Source organism: Tachypleus tridentatus, chromosome 13 (genome assembly GCF_004210375.1).
Source record: "Tachypleus tridentatus isolate NWPU-2018 chromosome 13, ASM421037v1, whole genome shotgun sequence".
NCBI classification, from domain to species: Eukaryota; Metazoa; Arthropoda; class Merostomata; order Xiphosura; family Limulidae; genus Tachypleus; species Tachypleus tridentatus.
The window spans coordinates 169,049,906-169,071,604 of record NC_134837.1 but is presented as its reverse complement, the minus strand read 5'-3'; the positions used below and the strand labels follow the sequence as shown (position 1 = coordinate 169,071,604).

Genomic DNA, 21,699 nt, shown 5'->3' with positions numbered 1-21,699 from the left:
TGGACTTCCTTCATTCACATATGCTCCAGTTTTAGTAGTCACTGCATCCCATCAGCACACTCTTCTCTTTTCTTTGTACTCGTCTCTCGTCCCTGGATTTTCTTTTGAAGCATCAAAGTTGTTTTATTTTATTTTGGAGTTTACATTACTATGAAGATATATTTTAAAGCTAGAAGTGTCTGTGTTCCTGATACTTATTATTTGCTCTTTTATTTGTGGTCATTTCGTTTCCGGCATCCTTGGTTATTTTTCTGGTCATGATTTCGGCTCCTTTAGGCTCAACTTTATTTGCTTCGTTCGATAATGGTCTCTTCTCAGTTAGTAAGATAACGTTTACATCACGCAATGAATCAGTTGTTGGATTATCATTGAATATGTCAACAGATTCTTCGCTTAAAAGATTTTGAGTTTCGGTATCCTTTCTTAAAACTTCTTCTTGTGGACTTAAAAAGCAGGTCTTACAATTTTTTATAGTTTCTTCACAAACTCTCGTCAAATTTGCTTTCAATTTGTTATGTAGTTTATTTGTAAAAGGAAAAGGAATTACCTGATAACCTACGACTTGAACGTGGTCCTTATATTTCAGTTTATAGAAGTCTTTATTATTCTATGTATATAATTTTTCCTACTCGTTCAGAGACGTCCCAAGATCACAGTATGTAAAGAAACTGGAGTTGTTCATGCCAGCTGCCATCAGAAGGTTTTACAATTCATATCCATCAACAGTTATATCACTCTTTTTTTTCCTCCCCATTTCTATAGAACCATATATTTGCATGTCTGCTTCTACTTTTTAATCACTTGTCTTTGATTTTTTTTTCACCTGTGCTTTTACAACTTTTACAATTCCTTTTACATTACATAAAACATCTTTGGATTACCGTCAGAATCATCGAGCAGCTAAAATGTCTTCGTAAGCAGATAGTTTTTATTGTATTCTTCATTTCCATTGCCTAGTGCTTTATATTTCGAAGTACCAATGTGATTTCTGTCATTCATAATTTTTTGCCATATAATTTCTTGTAAAATTTCACTCGTTTCATATTGAAATATACCTGAAACATTTTCTCTTTTAATCTCTATTGTGTTTTCTTTGTTTCTGCCAATTGCTTGTAATCGTAAATGGCGTTGAGATGCATATTCTGTTTTCTCTTTCAAATTATTGTTGTCTGAAAGAATAGGTTGTTACTGTACTCTGGATCCGAAATTTTATTTCTATACTCAAAATTGTTGGATAATAGAGAAGTGTGAAGCTCATTGCTTCTAAAGGCTCCTTGTTCCGATTACATTTTGTCCAGTTGTTTAAAGACGAAAATATGTCCTCAACATTAACTTCGAGATAATCGTTGGGCACCCAAAATTCTTCTGCTTCTTCCTGATGAAGTGAGCAAGGCATTTTGTATTCTTCAAAAGGAATATTTACAAAACGGCTCTTAAATGAAGAAATCCTTTGAACTCCGTAATGAAACTTTAAATATTTCGGGAAACATGATAAAAAAAATCCTGGTTATTTCCTTGAGTAAGACTGCTACACATTGATACGTTGGCAAAAGATATTTTTCTTATCACGTAGACAGGATAACTGTAAAGAAAGTCAAAGTAGAGCTTTTGTGAATCTCATAGAAACCCATTTCCACGTCAAACTTCATTGTAGAATCTTCATCTATTTCAAAATCAGGCGATTCCTTTACCACATTACGCAAAGGGACATTCAGTGGCGAAACCTTTTCTAAATCATAAACCTGTGAGGAGTATTTTTCACTGACCGCAGTAAAGTTGTTCACTTGATTAGGAATATTTTCCAGTAGTTCTCCAGTGTCGTCAAGTGAGAGGTTTTTTCTTTAAATCTTCGTCACTTTCAAGCGTTTCTGAATGAGAAAAACAATATAGTTTTTGCAACAGGGCGTGTTTCACACGATTAGCACAGTGAAAAGAACTAAGTTCATAGTTAACTTTATGGTTTACTTCATTTTTTTCTTTGTATTTACCTTCTACTCAAGAGGAAGCAGTAATTATATCATGATTCTCCTTCTGATCATTCTTACCTTTTTCATTGTGGTTGAGATAAAATAAGTCCATTTCAAGGAAACTAGACTGCTGTACTATTTGATCACGTGGATTTCCGTGACCTTTATTTGCTGAAAGTGAGTAGAGAGTATACAACTTCTTTACAAAAATCACTAGACTGTTCTTCAAATGATTTATGAATATTCTCTAAAAATAAAACATTTTACATCATTACTGGTGAATTTGAATAAACTCATACGAACTGAAATTTAGTTTATGAAGGCTTCCCCACGCCCACAGATAGAAGCGAATCTTCCAAACTCGCGGACACAGTTAAAGTACTCAATGTCCTGTGCGAAGCCTTGTTTTATGTTCCATCTGATTCATTCAGTTCTTTGTCACTATAACATCCCTTAAAAAACTGAATGGACCATACGTACCCAAACGTTCTCTTTTTGATTCCTCAGATACATACCGTTTGACCGATGAACCTGGTTCGACAACGTGAGAAGTTCGAGAGTTTTTGAAGTCTATCTGTACTTTTCCAGGTATCGGAGAGCTTTGCCCAAGAACAACCATTCTTTGTCAGTATGGTCAATGATCTTGATAAAAAAAACCCGTCCAGTCTCTCTTCTTCTAATAACTGTTAAGATAGAAAAAACACGCAACTGAGTACTTGTAGTGCTTAAAGGAATCAACTTTTATGTACGCTGTCCTTAACAATTATTCCATATATACTCTTCAAAAAAAGAAACGCAAAAGGGATATTTTTGTTACTTTAAAGAGAAATATATAATAACGTTACAAGCTCAGCGTATGTGATGTTACACGTGTTAAGGTTAATGTCAAACCAAAATAACAATAAAAGTTGTGCACTTTGAAAACGGAGGAAAACATCGGATTTTTCGCCAAAACGCATTCGTGTCCAATAAATTTGTTTGAGAGATCTGCATGTTCTGCAAGTGCAACATGTTATAATTATAATTAAGCAGGCGAATCTCGATCAGATGTTGCCAGAGCTGTGAATGTCCACCCAAGTACCATCACAAGGCTATGGAATCGTCACCAACAACATGGATCAACTCGTGACCGTCCACGATCTGGCAGACCTCGTGTGACCACGCCAGCACAAGATCGCTACATCCGGTTAGGTCACCTTCGGGATAGAACCACCACTGCGACGTCTACTGCCTCAACTATACCAGGGCTGCGTAGGATTTCCGATCAGACCGTACGCAACCGTCGACGAGATTCATAGGCCCCATGTGCAACCCATCATGGTGAACGTCAACGACGTTTTTCAACATGACAACGCCCGTCCTCACACAACCCGACTCACTACTGTCTTCTTGAGACACCACAACGTTCTTCCCTGGCCCTCCAGATCACCAGATTTAAACCCCATCGAACATCTTTGGGACGAGTTGGACCGACGTCTGCGACGACGACAACCTCAACCGCAGACTCCACCTCAGCTTGCAGCGGCTTTGCAGGCTGAGTGGACAGCCATTCCACAGGATGTGATTCGTCATCTCATCGCTTCCATGGGCAGGAGATGCCAAGCAGTTATTGATGCTCACGGGGGGCATACTCGTTATTGACGTTGAGTGACGTTAAACTTCAACTAGTGAGCGTGAACTTCGCCTTTGCAGACTTTGGATGTTCAGCAGTGAATGTGCAAAGTTTCACACATGTCATACAGAACTACCCGGAATAAACTTGTTAACAATATGTCTCAAATTTTGCCTTTTGCGTTTCTTTTTTTGAAGAGTATATCTTGCTTAATAAATGAGGAAAAATGTACAGAAAGTACACCTTACAAAATAATTTGATAATTATTATATAAAAAAATTAAACAGCTTGCCAAATCTTGAAACTAATAAAAGTGCATGCTGTTAAAGTTAAAATTGTATATTTTACTTTTTTATGGAAGAATCAATCCTGAAATCGGATATATAAATTAACTAAATAAAATGTTTGTCTAAAGTTTATAGAACCTACCTATTTCTTCAATAAAGGATACTGAAATAAAATGGAGACAAAATTCTATGTCTCTCAGCTATCCGGTTATGATAAAATAGCTTGTGTTAGAGGACTTCACTAAACACAACACTTTCATCACTGAACGTTTTTATTAAACGCTCACAGATGTACTAGGCTACTTACTTTAACAATGTTGTCATGGTTTGTTTCTTGTTGTTGTTTTTTATGGGAAACCTGCCAATAATGTCATATGTATGTGTAAATATTATATGTGAGTTTTTGTAAAATCTCAAAAGACAAAGTGGTACGGTCTAATAACAAAGGGTAATAGAGTAGTACAAGCACGTTTTTTTCACTGTAGGAATAGCTTTGAAGACAAAACAACAGCCGTATTTCAGTTGTTACTTACTAGAAGGCCTGGCATGGCCAAGTGGTTAAGGCGCTCGAATAGTAATCTGAGAGTCGCGGGTTGGAATCCCCGTCGCACCAAAACATGCTCGTCCTTTCAGCCGTGAGGGCGTTATACTGTTACGATCAATCCCACTATTCGTTGGTAAAAGAGTAGCCCAAGAATTGGCGATGGGTGGCGATGATTAGCTACCTTCCTTCTAATCTTTCACTGCTAAAGTGCTAGCGCAGATACCCTTTGTGCAGCTTTGCGCGAAATTAAAGAACAAACAAACTTACTAAAATATATAAAAATAATTGAAGACGAAGTATTTCAAAACAACTGTAAGGAGGGAAGTGCGTGACTGTCCTTTTTTAATACATACCTTATTATTCTTAATAAAAAAAAACTAGTAATTCTTGGAAAAGTGTACGAACGGTTAGTGTTTGCATATTTTTATAGATGCTCTTAACCGTAAATACTAAAATATAGTTGTATCTCATAGACCATGTGTTTGTTTTAAACGGCGCAATAGATCAAGAATGAAAGGTGTAAACAAATCAGATTGTGAGTCAATATATATAGTTACAATATATGTAGTTACAATATATATAGTTACAATATATGTAGTTACAATATATGTGGTTACAATATATATAGTTACAATATATGTAGTTACAATATATATAGTTACAAAGCATATAAATAAAGTTCTGGAAATTCATTAATTTGGATTAATAGTTTCAATCGTTAATCATGGGTTTGCTAACAATTACTTTATTTTTTAACAATTCTAAAGATGTTTTAAATTCAAGCACAAGTTTTGAATTCACTTAGATATTTTAATGGAAATAAACTAAAACATCGAACTTTATAAAATAATATTTGCCCCCTTCAAGGGTGGGAGGGAGTCTTTATATAAGCCTTCAATCGTAAGTTAATCGCATGTTATAAAAGAAATCAGCAAAGTTTAACAGTGTTTATTATATGTTATATTCTGCTCTCTATAATTGTTCACTGTTTGAAGTCATAAAGTGGCATTTCCTGAAATAATTACTTTGTAATCATAAGGCGTTCGACTTCTAATCCGAGGGTCGCGGGTTCGCATCCCCGTCGCGCCAAACATGCTCGCCCTTTCAGCCGTGAGGACGTTATAATGTAACGGCCAATCCCACTATTCGTTGGTAAAAGAGTAGCCCCAGAATTGGCGTTGGGTGGTGATGATGAGCTGCCTTCCCTCTAGTCTTACACTGATAAATTAGGGACGACTAGCGCAGATAGTCCTCGAGTAGCTTTGCGCGAAATTTAAACAACAAACAAAAAAAACAAACTTGTAATCATAAAAATGGGAATTGGCCCAGCATGGCCAAGCGTGTTAAGGCGTGCGACTCGTAATCTGAGGATCGCGGGTTCGCATCCCCATTACGCCAAACATTCTCGCCCTTTCAGCCGTGGGGGCGTTATAATGTGACGGTTAATCCCACTATTCGTTGGTAAAAGAGTAGCCCAAGAGTTGGCGGTGGGTGGTGATGACTAGCTGCCTTCCCTCTAGTCTTACCCTGCTAAATTAGGGACGGCTAGCACAGATAGTCCTCGAGTAGCTTTGTGCGAAATTAAAAAACAAACAAAAATGGGAAGTACTCACCTTATATTAAAGTCCTTCAAAAACAGACGAAGAGAAAAACTATCCGGGTCACGTGAACAAAAGTTACATATAATTCACTTAGATGGCAGCACATTCTAATAGGAAAATAGCATTTCCAGTCTTCTCGGCCTTTCCTCTCGCTTGATTCGACAACCCGTGGAAGGAAATTAAAAATCAAAAAAACCGTGAGAAAGATCCTTAAGTTTTAATCAACATATAAACTTCAACTACTATATAAGTAAAACAAGAGGTGAAGAGAAGTTCAACACAATTCCTGACCACCCCTGGGTTATTTAACCTAACTGATGATTTACAGAGGTGACCGTTTTATCCACAAATGCCGCTTTATCTCACGGACAGAGTTATGAGCCAGAAAATTTGCCATAACCGCTCCTATTTTAGAATTGTTTATCTGTCAGTAGTACAGCTACGTACATAGTTTTAACCGAAAATGTCTGCCACTTTTATTATACACCAACAATTGAAAATTCGAAACGGTGCTACATATCCCAAGTTTGAGTTAATCAATTAACGGCCCCAAACGCTAACCACCACTTCCATTCCATATCAGTAATAAGTATTAGCCAATAACTAATAATTAACGAAATCGTAAATCATGCCCGTAAGTTTCTTTTATCGTATTTATCATCTGTTCATAAACTGTCAGTACATATTTAGTAAGAAATATGTGTCATGGTTATTAGGTGTTTATTCTATAATAACTAGTTTAATACTGGTGATGTTTGATAAATAAGTGTATCTCTTGCAGTTAATATATTTACTTTGTACGTGGACAGTGTCTGTCCAAAGTTGTAATATGCGCGTAATATATAAGAACGTAAATTGCGCATCATGACTCTTAAATGTTACTTTACATTTGTTTCATTTTATTGTTGTCAGTTTTATGTTATAATAACTTCGTTTTAAACTGTCATTTAAAATGCTGACTTATAATTAATTATACTTGTTATAAAACATTTGTATATTTGTTTGTTTGTTTTCAATTTCGCGCACAGCTACACAAGGACTATATACGCTAGCGGTCCCTACTTTAGCAGGAAAGCAGCTATTCTTATAAAAACGAATAGTGGTATTAACTGTCACGTAATAATACTTCCACACGTGAAAGGGCAAGCATGTTTCATGGTAGAGAGATTCGAACCCGCGACCCTCAGATTGCCTCAGATGTTAATCAATGTTATGAGCTTTCAACCTTAGACATAACAATCCTATACTTGTTCCTGTTGACAAATGTTAAATCTAAAACAACATACCCACTGTTCTAAACAGGAACATAGTTGTTTTACCAGATCACATATACCTACTTCTACTGTTTATTGAACAAAGTTGTTTTACCAGATCACATATACCTACTTCTCTTGTTTATTGAACAAAGTTGTTTTACCAGATCACATATACCTACTGCTCTTGTTTATTGAACAAAGTTGTTTTACCAGATCACATATACCTACTTCTCTTGTTTATTGAACAAAGTTGTTTTACCAGATCACATATACCTACTTCTCTTGTTTATTGAACAAAGTTGTTTTACCAGATCACATATACCTACTGCTCTTGTTTATTGAACAAAGTTGTTTTACCAGATCACATATACCTACTTCTCTTGTTTATTGAACAAAGTTGTTTTACCAGATCACATATACCTACTTCTCTTGTTTATTCTTTTGCGGTTTTATGTCAGTTCTTTCCACCACTTTGCTTCATTTTCTTTCGTGAAAGTTACAAAAAATTCGTTCGAACTATTAGAATAATTCATCAGTTTTTTATCCTTTTTTATTTTTATTCGTTTATTACAAATAATCTTTTATTTCTTGTTTTGAATCTAGTATTTGTTGCAACAACACTATGTAACACAAATTTTGTTCCTGGATAGTATGTGTTATTTCTTAATTGCATATGTTGTAAAAGTACAGAAAATGGCCATTATTCCCTTCAAACTTTGCTTTTGTGACCTGGATAATGAAATTTAAAACTTAACCTATTTTTTATGTAAAAACGAGCAAATTTACACATTTTCATTCTTGTATAACTAGTATAAATACATGTAAAACTTGATTCATATGTTGTTTTATTCAGACTTTATGAAAATGAAAATGTATTTTTATCTTCGACCTTTGCTTTTGTGACCTGGGAGCGTATAACGAAAATATGATTGGAGACTATATTTGGGGGCTGATAGGTGAAAGTGATTTACATCACAGTCGCAAATCTCGAAAAACTACGTCTTTTCCATTTACTTTAGGTATAAGCAATTAGGAAATAACACTTTCAGTCCAGGAACAAGAAAAAGTAAAAATGTTGTTACATTGTGTAATTTAATATTTTTATATTACCATTGTTTTTTTAATGAAGGTATTTTATATGATACTTTTTTTTTTCTTTCAGAGTCATATGCAGTAGGTGGATAAGAAATATGCTTTGAAATATGACATAACTTACGATTACATCCATTTTACTTTTTTTTACGTGTTTACAAGATATCAACTTTTGCAAGAGTGTAAATCTACAAAATGGGTTATTTGTGTTTCGACCACCGCGCGGAATCAAATTCCGGATTTTAGCACTACAAGTTTTTAAAGCTACTGCTAACGAAATCGCAGTAGCTTTAAATAAATGTTTGAAATAGTGAGTACATGATAGGTTAAAATAACTTAATTAAAACACCCTCTGCAAATCCACATTCATTCGATTAATTTGTCTTTAAATGTTTAATATTCATGACAGTAAAAATTGGGTTTTCTTTCTTAAATCATTCGTATCTTTTATTGGTAAATACGTGTATCAGTTATGCTTGAATACACACAGACTAAACCTAACTTTTAATTCTTAGAATGCGATGCAGACACTGTTTCCAAATGCATTGTCTCCTTATTGAACAAAATTATATTTCCGAGACCTTTATTTTCCGTCCTTTAAAATCAATACTGCCTAAAACTATACATGTAGGCCTGAGGTATTTCAAGTTACAAAATATATTTTTATCATTTCTTTTTTTATCCATAGGTTTATCAAATCTCCTTATTAAGTCTGCCCTATAGAGTTTAACTACAGTGCAGGTTTACAGAGGTTATATCAATTTAATATACATATCTAGTTGTATTCTGTTCAGGTTTCCCTTAGTGTCCATTAAAATTAGCTTTGAATTATGGGTAGATCAACTCACAATCAATTAATAAATAATATTTCAACGATTTCTTTGAAACTGTGTTATCTATGAATGTATATAATATTGTTACGTGTTTTATGCGCTATTTCAAAATACAATAAAATATTTCATAATTTTTATTCTGCTTGTTTTTGTTGTTTTTTCTTATTTCACCAAATTAGTCTCCAATTATAATTTTTGTTTTTCAAATTCAAGTGTGGAATGAATTATTGAAACGTTAACGTATATAATGTAAATACAACTAATCGTGAGAAATTAAATTGTGCAAGAGTATAGCGTGTTAATAGTTTACACTGTGACTGGATGTCCTTCGACAATTCAAAAAGTCTCACACTAATAGCACATGAAGTCACAAAATGCTTAGAAGCATACCATATGACAAATATAAAAGTTAAAGTTTTGACTAGTTAAACATACTCCATGCAAATTATTCCCACAATACTTTATATTTCAATGGAGGCGGTGTCATAATGGGACATATTTCGAATAGAATAACCTACTATGGCATGGTTAAGACAGAATAGTTGTATATTATCGTTGAGTTATGCCAGAAATTTATTAATTTGAAAGAGTTTCAGTGAGCTTTAATTCATTTCGAAATTTTGGTTGTTTGCTGAATTTCGCGCAAACCTACTTGAGGGTTATCTGCGTTAACCATCTGTAATTTGGAAGTGACAGACCAGAGAATGCAACTAATCAAGAATCAAGACAACCTCGGAGGCTACTATTTACGAACGAAAAGTGAGATTGACTTCCACATTATAGCATCTCCACGGCTGAAAGTCCTAGCGTATATGGTGACAAGATTCGATCCCGCGATCCACAGCTTGCATCTCGGAGCCCTAACAATCAGGCAAAGCTATTATGGAGAAGAAACACCTTTATGTGAAAAGTCTGAGGAGCAATTTCCACGCTGTAAAACATACAATATGATGTGAGAGTCGAGCAAGAAAACAATTCCTATTGGATCATGTAACTGAGTAAAGAAGGCAAACGTTAAAATGATCTATAAACGTGTAAAAGAATATAAAAGAACGGAACGGTAAACAATTTCTTTTAGTCCATATAACCCTAAGATGCGAGCGAAAGTGAAAAACAAGTAAAATAAACAAGTTATGTTGAAAACAGTAGTATAACAACTGTTACGTGGAAAAACGTGACAAATAAGTACGATAAACGCTGCATTGTCAGACTGCGATTCCCTGCTCCCAAAAGCATTATCTTTTGTGTCTTATATATTTCTTTTCATTACTATCACTCACATGGTAAACCTTGTTTGTTCGTCAGATATAACTCATCTATTATACTGTTACTGATTCCAGGTTTAAAATGATCACTTATGTCAATGGGAAAAAAAAAAAACGTAAGTCGTGAAAATGTATCTCAGAACGACGCCCCCCGCTAGTACAGCGGTATGTCTCCGGATTTACAACGCTAAAATCAGGGGTTCGATTCCCCTCGGTGGGCTGAGCAGATAGCTCTTTGTGGCTTTGTTATAAGAAGAACACACACTCAGAACGACTGGTTTGGGTATTAACACTTTTATTGAACAACTCCCTCTACAATCCCGTACCCGTTTATACTCTGGTCCCTAAGACGTGTCCGGCAACGGTCAGTAACAAACTCTACTTGTTAACATTAACCTGAAAATGACCTGGGAAGGTCGAAGCGTTGTTCTCTGCTTATGAATAAAAGTGTTAATACCTATGCCAGTTGTTCTGAGATACATTTTTATTTCAAGTGGGTTTCTCGTCATCAAGGAATAGTCGTGAAACTTAGATTACATTTTCTGAAGTTTCATGATTATCGCCATAAAAGAAATAGAACTTCGACACACGCGTGTAAGAGAAATTTAAATTGAATGTTTTATTGAATCTTCCCATGTTTGGGGGATCAATAATATATTTAAAATATGCAAAATTGATATATAAGTAGACTTGCGAATATGGGATCTGAAAGTAATCGTATTCGTTAGCCTACCGATGTTAACATTAAATATTGTTTTTCTATTATCATCGCTCCCCATTGGTACAGTATTATATCTGTGGGTCTCACACAATTAAACCATGTAGTTTGTGGTTAATTAAAAACAATAAAAGATTATCGTCGAAGTTGTACATTTGTTGAAAAATCTGGTACAGCAGATCGTTTGGGAAGATAACTGTTTCCATAACTACATACATGGCCTGGCATGGCCTAGCGCGTAAGGCGTGCGACTCGTAATCCGAGGGTCGCGGGTTCGCGCCCGCATCGCGCCAAACATGCTCGCCCTCCCAGCAGTGGGGGCGTTATAATGTGACGGTCAATCCCACTATTCGTTGGTAAAAAAGTAGCCCAAGAGTTGGCGGTGGGTGGTGATGACTAGCTGCCTTCCCTCTAGTCTTACACTGCCAAATTAGGGACGGCTAGCACAGATAGCCCTCGAGTAGCTTTGTGCGAAATTCCAAAACAAATAACTACATACAAAAATCTGGTACAGCAGGTCGTTTGGGAAGATAACTGTTTCCATAACTACATACAAAAATCTGGTACAGCAGGTCGTTTGGGAAGATAACTGTTTCTATAACTACATACAAAAATCTGGTACAGCAGGTCGTTTGGGAAGATAACTGTTTCCATAACTGCATACAAAATTCTGGTACAGCAGGTCGGTTGGGAAGATAACTGTTTCCATAACTACATACAAAAATCTGGTACAGCAGGTCGTTTGGGAAGATAACTGTTTCCACAGCTACATCCAAAGCCAATCTTCTGATATCAGTAGCAAGATAACCAGGTATTTAAAGCTGAAGAAGTCTTACGAGCCCAAAACTCACAAACTACCGGCCACAGGACGAAATTAACGACTGCTTTCATCAGATAGATGGCTGAGAAACTGAAATCACATCAAGTCTCTTCAACAACATGCTGTCACATCCCACATGTGTATCTTATATTTCTTTTCATTACTGTCTCTTACATGGCAAACTTTGTTTATTCATCAGATATAACTTATGTATTATACTACTTAAATGTGACCTCGAAAACCGACTCCACGAGAGTTGAAGCCCTATGCAACGTTTGTAACATTATACGAAAAAGTCGCAAGTGTTCAGCCACGTGTAACCTTACTTGTAAATTAGACTTACAGTTTGCTTTAAACCAATATCATTTAACTTCATTTTAAATATTATTATTATTTCTTTTATAAATACCCAGTGTTGCGTCTTTCGTAATTATCAACAACTTGATCGAGCCATGGTTTCTACACAGATCAGTAAATAATATAGATAATTAATATACTGGTCTATATAGGAGTTTGTATTTAATGTCATGAAAAAAACTTATCATAATTAATTGATGTTCACGTATTTCCAACGTATTTTCAATAATAATGCTATAGGTTTGGGCAATGTGAAAGAGTTAGTTATTCAAACATCATTTTTTAAGCTATCAACACAAACACGCATTCATAATAAATAAACATATGTATATATGTATTTTAGTTAAAAATAACTTGTATTATTATCAAGTTATGTCATTGTTAATATTGCTTGTAGATTTAGAAAGCAAAGAGTGCTTTTCTTGGTCAACATACTTGTTATTTTTTAAATTTTTATTTAGAAGTGCAATAATTTTAATAAAGAGTATTTTAGGGACATATGGAGTAGATACAGTTACGTGCTAAAAAATACAACTGACTTTCAGGGCCTTTAATATGCAAATACATGCATGTTACCAACTTCTTACAGATGTTTCATCAAACAGACTTCATAAGTATGATTCCTTTTCAAGACAGAGATGGTTATACACTTGGATGAGCTATATTGTCCACATTTTGATGCTTATTATATTGAGAAACTTACTGGTTCTCCTAAGAAAGAACTTAAAGCTGATGAGTCCCAAAAGACTTCAGTTGAGTGGATGATCAAACAATTATAGCCGTCCACCAACATTGATACAAACATCTATAGATTTCTGAGACGGATAGCTATTAAATTTATTTGTTTGTTAGCAGGCAAAAGACGAAACGCCAAATGTCTTTCACTAATATCAAGACAGCATTACACAATAAGGCAGAAATGTAACGAACAGGGTAGAAAATATGAAAAAATGATTGCCATTGATGTACCATATAATAATACTGTATGATAACTAAATCTGGAAGTTTGCAATGATAGCACAATATTGCTGAGTGAAGTTTTAATTTGTAATAGCATAACGATTTATCAACACTTCGGGTTAGACGTCTAGCTATACGATGATACTGTGCTTGTTTATTTCAAAGATCTGTCTGAAAACTTTGATATTTCAAAGATAGTAATTATCATTTGGTTGAAGTTACGCCTACTTAACACTAACGAAACGTTCCCAACAGACCACCAAAAAATGTTTATATGATTCATTGTTTTTTTATCGTACGTAAAAAGACTACATCGTAAACTTCCTACAGTGGAAGTCTAATGCATACATCATTCGTTTCATTCTATCGGAAGGCCTGGCATGGCCAAGCGCGTAAGGCGTGCGATTCCTAATCCGAGGGTCACGGGTTCGCGCCCGCGTCGCGATAAACATGCTCGCCCTTTCAGCCGTGGGGGCATTATAATGTGACTGTCAATCCCACTATTCGTTGGTAAAAGAGTAGCCCAAGAGTTGGCGGTGGGTGGTGATGACTAACTGCCTTCCCTCTAGTCTTACACTGCTAAATTAGGGACGGCTAGCACAGATAGCCCTCGAGTAGCTTTATGCGAAATTCCAAAACAAACAAACAATCATTCTGTCGGTACAACTTCCCTATTATGGGACTTTTCTAGCAAATAAAGCTCTTCAAACATTTGGGAATAAATAAATCATTTTTTTTCTTTAAGTTAGCATTAATATGTGTGTTTTGAACTAGAAACTCTTATAATACTATATTACCTTCAGATATACTCTAATCTAGATTTATTTCTCTACCTCGCATCCTCTGATCATGTATAGTGCTTGGAAAAAAATGATGGTCCATGTTTGAAGTACTGTACATCCATGACCACAAAAGCGCATCCAATGTCTTAATGAATTCTTCATACATTATACTGATCTAAAATTGGCATAAGTCTCATAGATTCAAATGAAACAGCACAATAAGACATGTAAAAATATATGCCTTAGTTTGTGGATCAACTTGTAACAATGTTAACATATTTTATTAATGAAAATAACATTGATGAAACAATTAAATATAACATTACTTATAAGTAATGTAGCATAATTGTAATATTAAGTGGCAAGAAACAAACTTATCCCTACAAAATTCTTTTATGAATAAACTGTGAAAAAAATTTTCCACATGTTGTGATTTCACTGGATCATTTACTTTTGTTTCTATCTCGCTTAAGATAATGTTAATTTTAAAACATTTGGGGATTTTGAATTTATATTGTAAAATCTTCCATTTCTTATTATTCTTAGTACAATTAGGAATTTAAACGATGTTAATTATAAGTATTTAGGATACGTAAACTTCTAAATACCAACTGTGTAATTTTTAGCTAGTTCCAATATTTTACGGAAATTGCCACAAGAAATTGTAAACTTTTGCTATCAGGTTATTTGGCAACAGCTGATAACAAAGAAGTTTAAACAAAATGGAAGCCTTATCTGTAGTAATAGAAGTGCTACTAGCTTGAAAATTGTCCGCTATTGAAGTGTAGAGTGTTCAGTAACTTTAGTTTCTGAGATCTGTATCGCTCACATGTGTTTAATCTGTATACTCTTGAAAAAATGAGTTACTTATATATTATTTTGTTTTCCGCGACCTTGTAGTACCATTTTAAATGTATTGTAGTCATCACAGTTTGTCCAAATGCCATAGTTGGTTAGTATTTCACACTAGGTTTATATGTTGTATTCTCATTTCTCTTCAATGAAAAAACTAAATTCTGATCAACTAAACCAGTGTTGTATTTAAGCGCACTTAAATGTTCTTATGTTATTTTGTTCATTTTATTATTTAGAAAGTTCATATGTAGAATGTAATAAAATGAAAAAGTGTTACGCACATTATAATGCGGATATTAAAAATTACGATAACAACTATCCTTTATCTCATTACGATTGCAAAGAGTGGTAGAATTATATAGTTTAAACCGTGTACTTATTTGTAGTTTATAAAAAATTATACCAAAATTTATGATGTATATTATATTACCTTTATAACTGAAACACTGCATCTTGGACGGGGATAACTTGTTTGGCTAGATAATAGACATTAATTTGGGTCTAATTGCAACCTGGACTCTGTTGTTAACATTCTGTAAAGCATACATAGGGTGGGATATTTCGGGATTTGTCACTTATTTCCCCTCTCAAGACACTCAGAACATTCTAAAATAGATTCATATAGATAAGTTATGCTGGCATAGGAATATTCTGGACATTAGGGATAGCTCACACTTCATCACGCTGAATCACGTGTAATCCTTCGCCATCTTATTCCACTAATTCCACTTTACTATTACCAGTGAATCAAGCTCAAAATAACCTAAACAAGCATCCAACATGATAATCGCATGTCTACGATCAATGAAATATGAGGTTCCATAAGACTCCTGATTATTTTCCATTGTTTGTGTTCTCAGTTTTAATGCTCAAGGCGCGCGAGAATTGATACACTATAATTAAAAGTTTTTGTACTGTGGTCCATCCTTGAAACCCAACACCATGAAGAAATTCCCTGTACTCTGTAGGTGTGTCAGCCTGAGGTCGTCAATTTTTTTAGTCGTTCAAGATAAAGGCGTTAAAGTTAACAATATGTTCTACAGTTTTGTTTAATTCTGGCTGTCCTTGCTGAAGATATACATTAATAGAACCAGAGATCTCTTTCATATTATCCAAAATGGACGCGAGTACTAGCGTATATTCAATAAACATTCCATACTGAAAGCCCTACCTTTAATTTTGTTTCATCTTGACCTCAATGAAATGTTTGCAGTAGCTGATATCCTGCAAACACTTAGTTTTTTGTTGTTGTTTTTTTTGTTTGAATTTCGCGCATAGCTACTCGAGGGCTATCTACGCTAGCCGTCCCTAATTTAGCAATGTACGACTAGAGGGAAGGCAGTTAGTCATTACCACTCACCGTCTACTCTTGGACTACTCTTTTACCAACGAATAGTGGGATTGATCGTCACATTATAACGCCCCAACGGCTGAAAGGGCGATTATGTTTGGTGTAATAGAGATTCGAACCCACGACCCTCGAATTACGAGTCGAGTGCCTTAACCACCTGGCCGTGCCTGACCCAAATACTTAGTAACAGAACACAAGTAATTAGCCCTCTGAACAGTAGTCTAGGAAACAGTGCTTTATACACAAATAATTAAAGTATATTTTGATCGCCCGTATAATAATATAAAAAATTCTGCCATCCTTAAAAGTATAAAAAAGAATGCTTGTAGTTTTTATTCTGTAATGCAAAGTTATTAATGTAAAAGCTCAATGTATCCAACTTAATGTATAAGATGCTGGAATTTTATGTTTATTAACGACAGATTGTTTGGTATGAATGTGTGTTGATATTACAGGTTGTTTGGTAGGAATATGTGTTGATATTACAAGTTGTTTGGTATGAATGTGTGTTGATATTACAGGTTGTTTGGTAGGAATGCGTGTTGATATTACAAGTTGTTTGGTAGGAATGTGTGTCTATATTACAAGTTGTTTGGTATGAATGTGTGTTGATATTACAAGTTGTTTGGTAGGAATGCGTGTTTTACATTCAGCAGTTTTACCTATCTATAAATTTAGTTCAGCAACTCTTTCTTCCTTTGCGGTTATAATGGTGTTATACTGCGCCATTATAATGAACATTTTCCTTTTTCCTTAAATATGCACTTTTCTAAGTGTGTGTTGTGCATTTAGTCCCGGTCATCTACTTGTTTCTCGGTTTAACATTTTGTTGTATATATATGTATGTGTACATAACTGTGTACGTATGTAAAAATCATGAGCACCGGCAAGTACAAAGTATAGAACTTCAGTACTTAGAGAATCAAACTTGTCCAACACAACTTGCTCTGCATTTCATATACTTTGTTCAACAGAACGAGTGTAAAGTTTTAGAATTTCGTATCTAAACTTTACATATACTTGTTCTGAGGTTAGAGAACTTAGAACTGAACAAACTCATTGAAACGATTTTACTACTGGAGATATTAAAAACGGTGAAAAACTGGAGCTGGATGATGTATTTTAATGTTTTTGCATGATTTCAAAACATATCGTCATATTATTGTTTTCTTTTACTACAAAAGAAATTGAAGATTAAGCTTTAGATCCAAAATAAAGAAAGCATAATGTCGGATAAGCGTTAGGAATAATCCAGACAAGTAATTCATCGATCCAAGTTTAACAGCAGTCACCTTTAATAAGCTACAGTGAAACTCCAGTATTATGATAAATTAACAAATGTATTAAGGCTTTTTAAACAACGCTGCCCTCCAAAGTGTAGTTTGTTCGTTAACTTGAGTATGTGTCTCCTTTTTTTTTCATTTAATTTATTTATCTATTTATTTAATTTAAATATTTATCTGCTAAACAAAGTGACATGTTAAGAAACATACAACTACACATTTTGTAGCATGCAGGTTTCTTGGTTACTAATGTCTCTCAAAATATCGAAATATGTCGTTCAACTTATTTATACAATATCGAAAATTCAAATCAATAACTTATACTTTACTTAGGCTTAGATGTGATGAAATAACTCAGGAAAACTCGAATAACGTAATGTTTGCATTATGACTAAGAGAGTCTCTTCTAAACATATTAAAGGCTCTGGATTATGTAGTGTCTCAACAGCTTATTCGAGATGCAGTAAAAGCCACAAGTAATGTAGTGTTTCAGTTAAAGTTACCAATCGATGTTTTCGGATCATTTTTATTATTTAGTGAAATCTACAAATTACAGTGTTTCAACTGTTTTTTATACCTTGTTAAAAGTTAAAGCTATTTGTATGCTTCGGTGAAAAATGTATGTCACAAAGTGCTTTAGCTACTTTTTACTCTATTAAAGTTACAAGTTATGTGTCTCAACTCCATTTTTATGGTGTAATAACATTTATAAATTATGCAATGTTTCAGCTATTTTTATGCTCTATTAGAAACTAGAATGTCCGTCGTATTTCAATGTCTTCTTTAAGCTTTAGTACAACTACAACTTATGTAGTACTACAGCTGCTTTTTGTAGCTCAGTATGAGTTTCAGTTATTCATGTATGCTTTAGTGAAAGCCACAAGTTTGGTTTGAATTCCGCATAAAGCTAGAAGAGGGCTATCTGCACGAGCCATGCTCAATTTAGCATTGTAAGACTAGAGGGTAGGCAGCTAGTCGTTAACACCCATCGCCAATCTTGTGCTACTCTTTCACCAAGGAATAGTGGGATTTATCATAACTTTATGATGTCCCCACGGCTGAAAGGGCGAGCATGTTTGGTGTGACGGGGATTCGAACCCGCGACCCTCAGATAACGAGTCGAGCACCTTAACCATCTGACTATCGCCGGCCCAATGTCTAGTGAAAACTACAAGTTATATAGAGTTTCAACATATTATTTATACTCCAGTACAAGCTGGAAATATGTGTTTTAACTATTTTTATACTTTAATGAAAATTACAATTTATTTTACGTTTTAAGACGTATTAATCTTTCTCTAAATACGTACAAGGTGTGTGTATTGGGTTGCGTTTTGTCCTTTAGCAAAGTATAAATCATTTATTGAACCAAGAAAGGAGTCTTACGTTTTCGCACGTTCATTGTTTGTAGGAAACAGAAACTGAGAGTCGTGTTTATTGGATTTTAACATAACATAATGTTTAGGGACAACAAACTATCTGTTGATTCATCTTAACTGTCCCATCCTCTAAACTAAACTAAAACTATCAAATAAACAAAACTTTTACCAGCCTTTACAATTCGTATATTTGTCAAACTTTCTTTCAAGTGCACTTAAATTTACTACCTCCACAATATCTCAAGACAATCCATTACAGAGACCAATTAACTTGTTAGGAAAATAAAACTGTCTTAGCTAAAGTTGACTCCTACCTTAATTTATATTAATGTCCCCAAGTGCTTCTATTCTTGCCGTTTAGAAACTAGTTGTATCATCGTAATTAGCCAATCATTTGAAACTTCGTTCTTTGAAGAAGTAACCTTCCATCTTCAACTCGTCTGTCTACCTCTGCGTATTGCTTCTTGTTCCAAAAGGGCATTTAGATAGGTCTATACTGGTGCATGTCTTCTATAATGTTATAGATTACAAGTATCCTTACGTTGTACGTTCACATTACAAGCACTCGTGAAGAGCCAATTCGTATTCCCTTCCTCAATTTGCTATGTCATATTACATATAATGAGAAAGTGGTGCAGAAGGTCAAACCGCCCACGGTACGCACGTGTTCTAATTTGGGTGTTGACAAAACAGGGTAACCCGTAGGTGTCCACTATAAGAGGATGTGAAGCTGTACATAAAGAATTTGAATAGTTTTGTACATCCGTCTTCACGTGGTCAGTACAAGGTCACATCAGGTCACGTCTGTACAAACACAACATTATGGTAACACAGCGAAGGAAGACTAGTGCAAACTATACATATCTCATTAATACAAACTGCGTGTAACACAAACCACTTTTTTACCCTTTAATTCAAAATGTTAAAATAAGTGTGCGTGCAGAATATCTGTCCTTTATCTGTCATATGAGTATGCACACACACACACACACACATATATAAAACAACTCTTTCATTACAATATTTAAATTTTGTGTAGATTTCATTAAAACTGTTAATTTTTTTCTAGTCAACAGGATCAAGTCCAAACAAATGAGGTTAACCTAGTATTACGTATTTAAGTCACGTGTTACTTGTACAGCTTCCATGATCGAAGAAAGTATATATTATATTAAATCTCGTTCTTTCTTCTCTTACCTTCTCAATGTTTAAATCACCTCTCTTACGAAAGGATGGCGACCACTAGAAAAGCTAGCTTAGGTAAACCTCTAAAAGCCTCGTTTAGAAATGTATTACAGTTCTTCAAAGATCCATTCCTTATCGCTACTGTGGTGTGAATCAAAGTAAGTTTCAGCAGCTGTGCCACATGTTCATATACAAACACCATGTCACGGAACAGTAGCGGAGAATATCCACCGGAAATATAGCTCACTGAATGTAAAGCAGAAGAGTGATGTGGCTGTCATGGAAGTTTAGTTAGGTATTTTCAAAATAATACACGGATTATGAAAATGTAAACGTAAAAAACGAATACGAGATGCTTTGGTTGAGAGCTTTATGGCACCTTACAAGGAAAATATATTCAAATAATGGTAACGCTGAATGAAATACTCATGCATCGTGTGACACGTCATCTCATTAGAACGTTCCCTAATCAAAGGCAGAAAATAATGTTATAATATATCCAGATCGAAATTTTCGTCACTTCAAACACAGTGTACAGTGTAATAACCTGTCTAAAATAAAACGTTTACCAATATACCAGTGTATACTGGAGTAACCTACCTTCATTAAACGTTTCATTTCAGTAGTATTTATTACAATAAGCTATATGATAAATCGTGTTTTTTTTCAACCCGAAATGTAACTTTTCCTATAGAGAAACATATAAGAAACGTTATTAACGATATTTTAAGTTTACTTATATAAACATTTTTTAAAGAAATATTATATCTCTTATTAATAATGCCACGGAAAACGGTTTCATTGAGGCTTTGACTGTTGTTTTTTTTAATTTCGCGCAAAGGCTACACGAGACTAACCGTTTCTAACTTAGTAATGAAGAACTAGTGGGAAGGCAGCTAGTTATCATCACCTACCATCAGCTTTTAGGCTACTTTTTTAACAAATAGTGGAATTAACTATAACATTATAACGCCCCCACGACTCAAAGGGCGAGCATGTTTGGTGTGACGAGAATTCGAACCAGTGACCCTCATGGGCCGATAGTAAATGTAAATTTATAACATCGTTTGTGATATCTTTTAATGTGTACAATATCCTACAATTTTGATTTTTTGTTACCAAACGTTTTTAATCTCCGTAGTACGGAATGAAAAGAAGAGCAAACAGATTTCATGTTGCAGTAAAAAATTAAACAACACAATAATACAAGTTAACGTAATTAATCACGTTTGTTAATGAGATATAAATTAAACAACACAATAATATAAGTTAACGTTATTAATCACATTTGTTAATGATATATACATTAAACAACACAATAATATAAGTTAACGTAATTAATCACATTTGTTAATGACATATAAATTAAACAACACAATAATACAAGTTAACGTAATTAATCACGTTTGTTAATGATATATAAATTAAACAACACAATAATATAAGTTTTTTTTGGTTTTTTTTCTTTGGAATTTCGCACAAAGCTACTCGAGGGCTATCTGTGCTAGCCGTCCCTAATTTAGCAGTGTGAAACTAGAGGAAGGCAGCTAGT

At 34.5% G+C, this 21,699-nt stretch overlaps 1 protein-coding gene across 8 annotated transcripts in view; it reads right to left on the bottom strand.

Moving 5' to 3' along the window:
• Positions 1-20,459, bottom strand: part of LOC143236530 (uncharacterized) — a 75,847-nt gene extending 55,388 nt beyond the window's left edge. The window contains exons 1-3 of one of the 8 annotated variants that reach the window (XM_076474831.1): positions 19,277-20,459; positions 6,024-6,163; positions 2,483-2,650 (exon numbers count right to left, since the gene is read on the bottom strand). In XM_076474831.1, coding sequence (XP_076330946.1) covers positions 2,483-2,586 — 104 coding nt within the window. In that variant the 5' untranslated portion in view covers positions 2,587-2,650; positions 6,024-6,163; positions 19,277-20,459. Of the gene's footprint in view, positions 1-2,482; positions 2,651-4,008; positions 4,460-6,023; positions 8,441-19,276 lie in introns of those variants that run through there. The other 7 variants (XM_076474829.1, XM_076474828.1, XM_076474833.1 and 4 more) reach the window with 7 other exon arrangements.
• Positions 20,460-21,699: the final 1,240 nt, after the last annotated feature.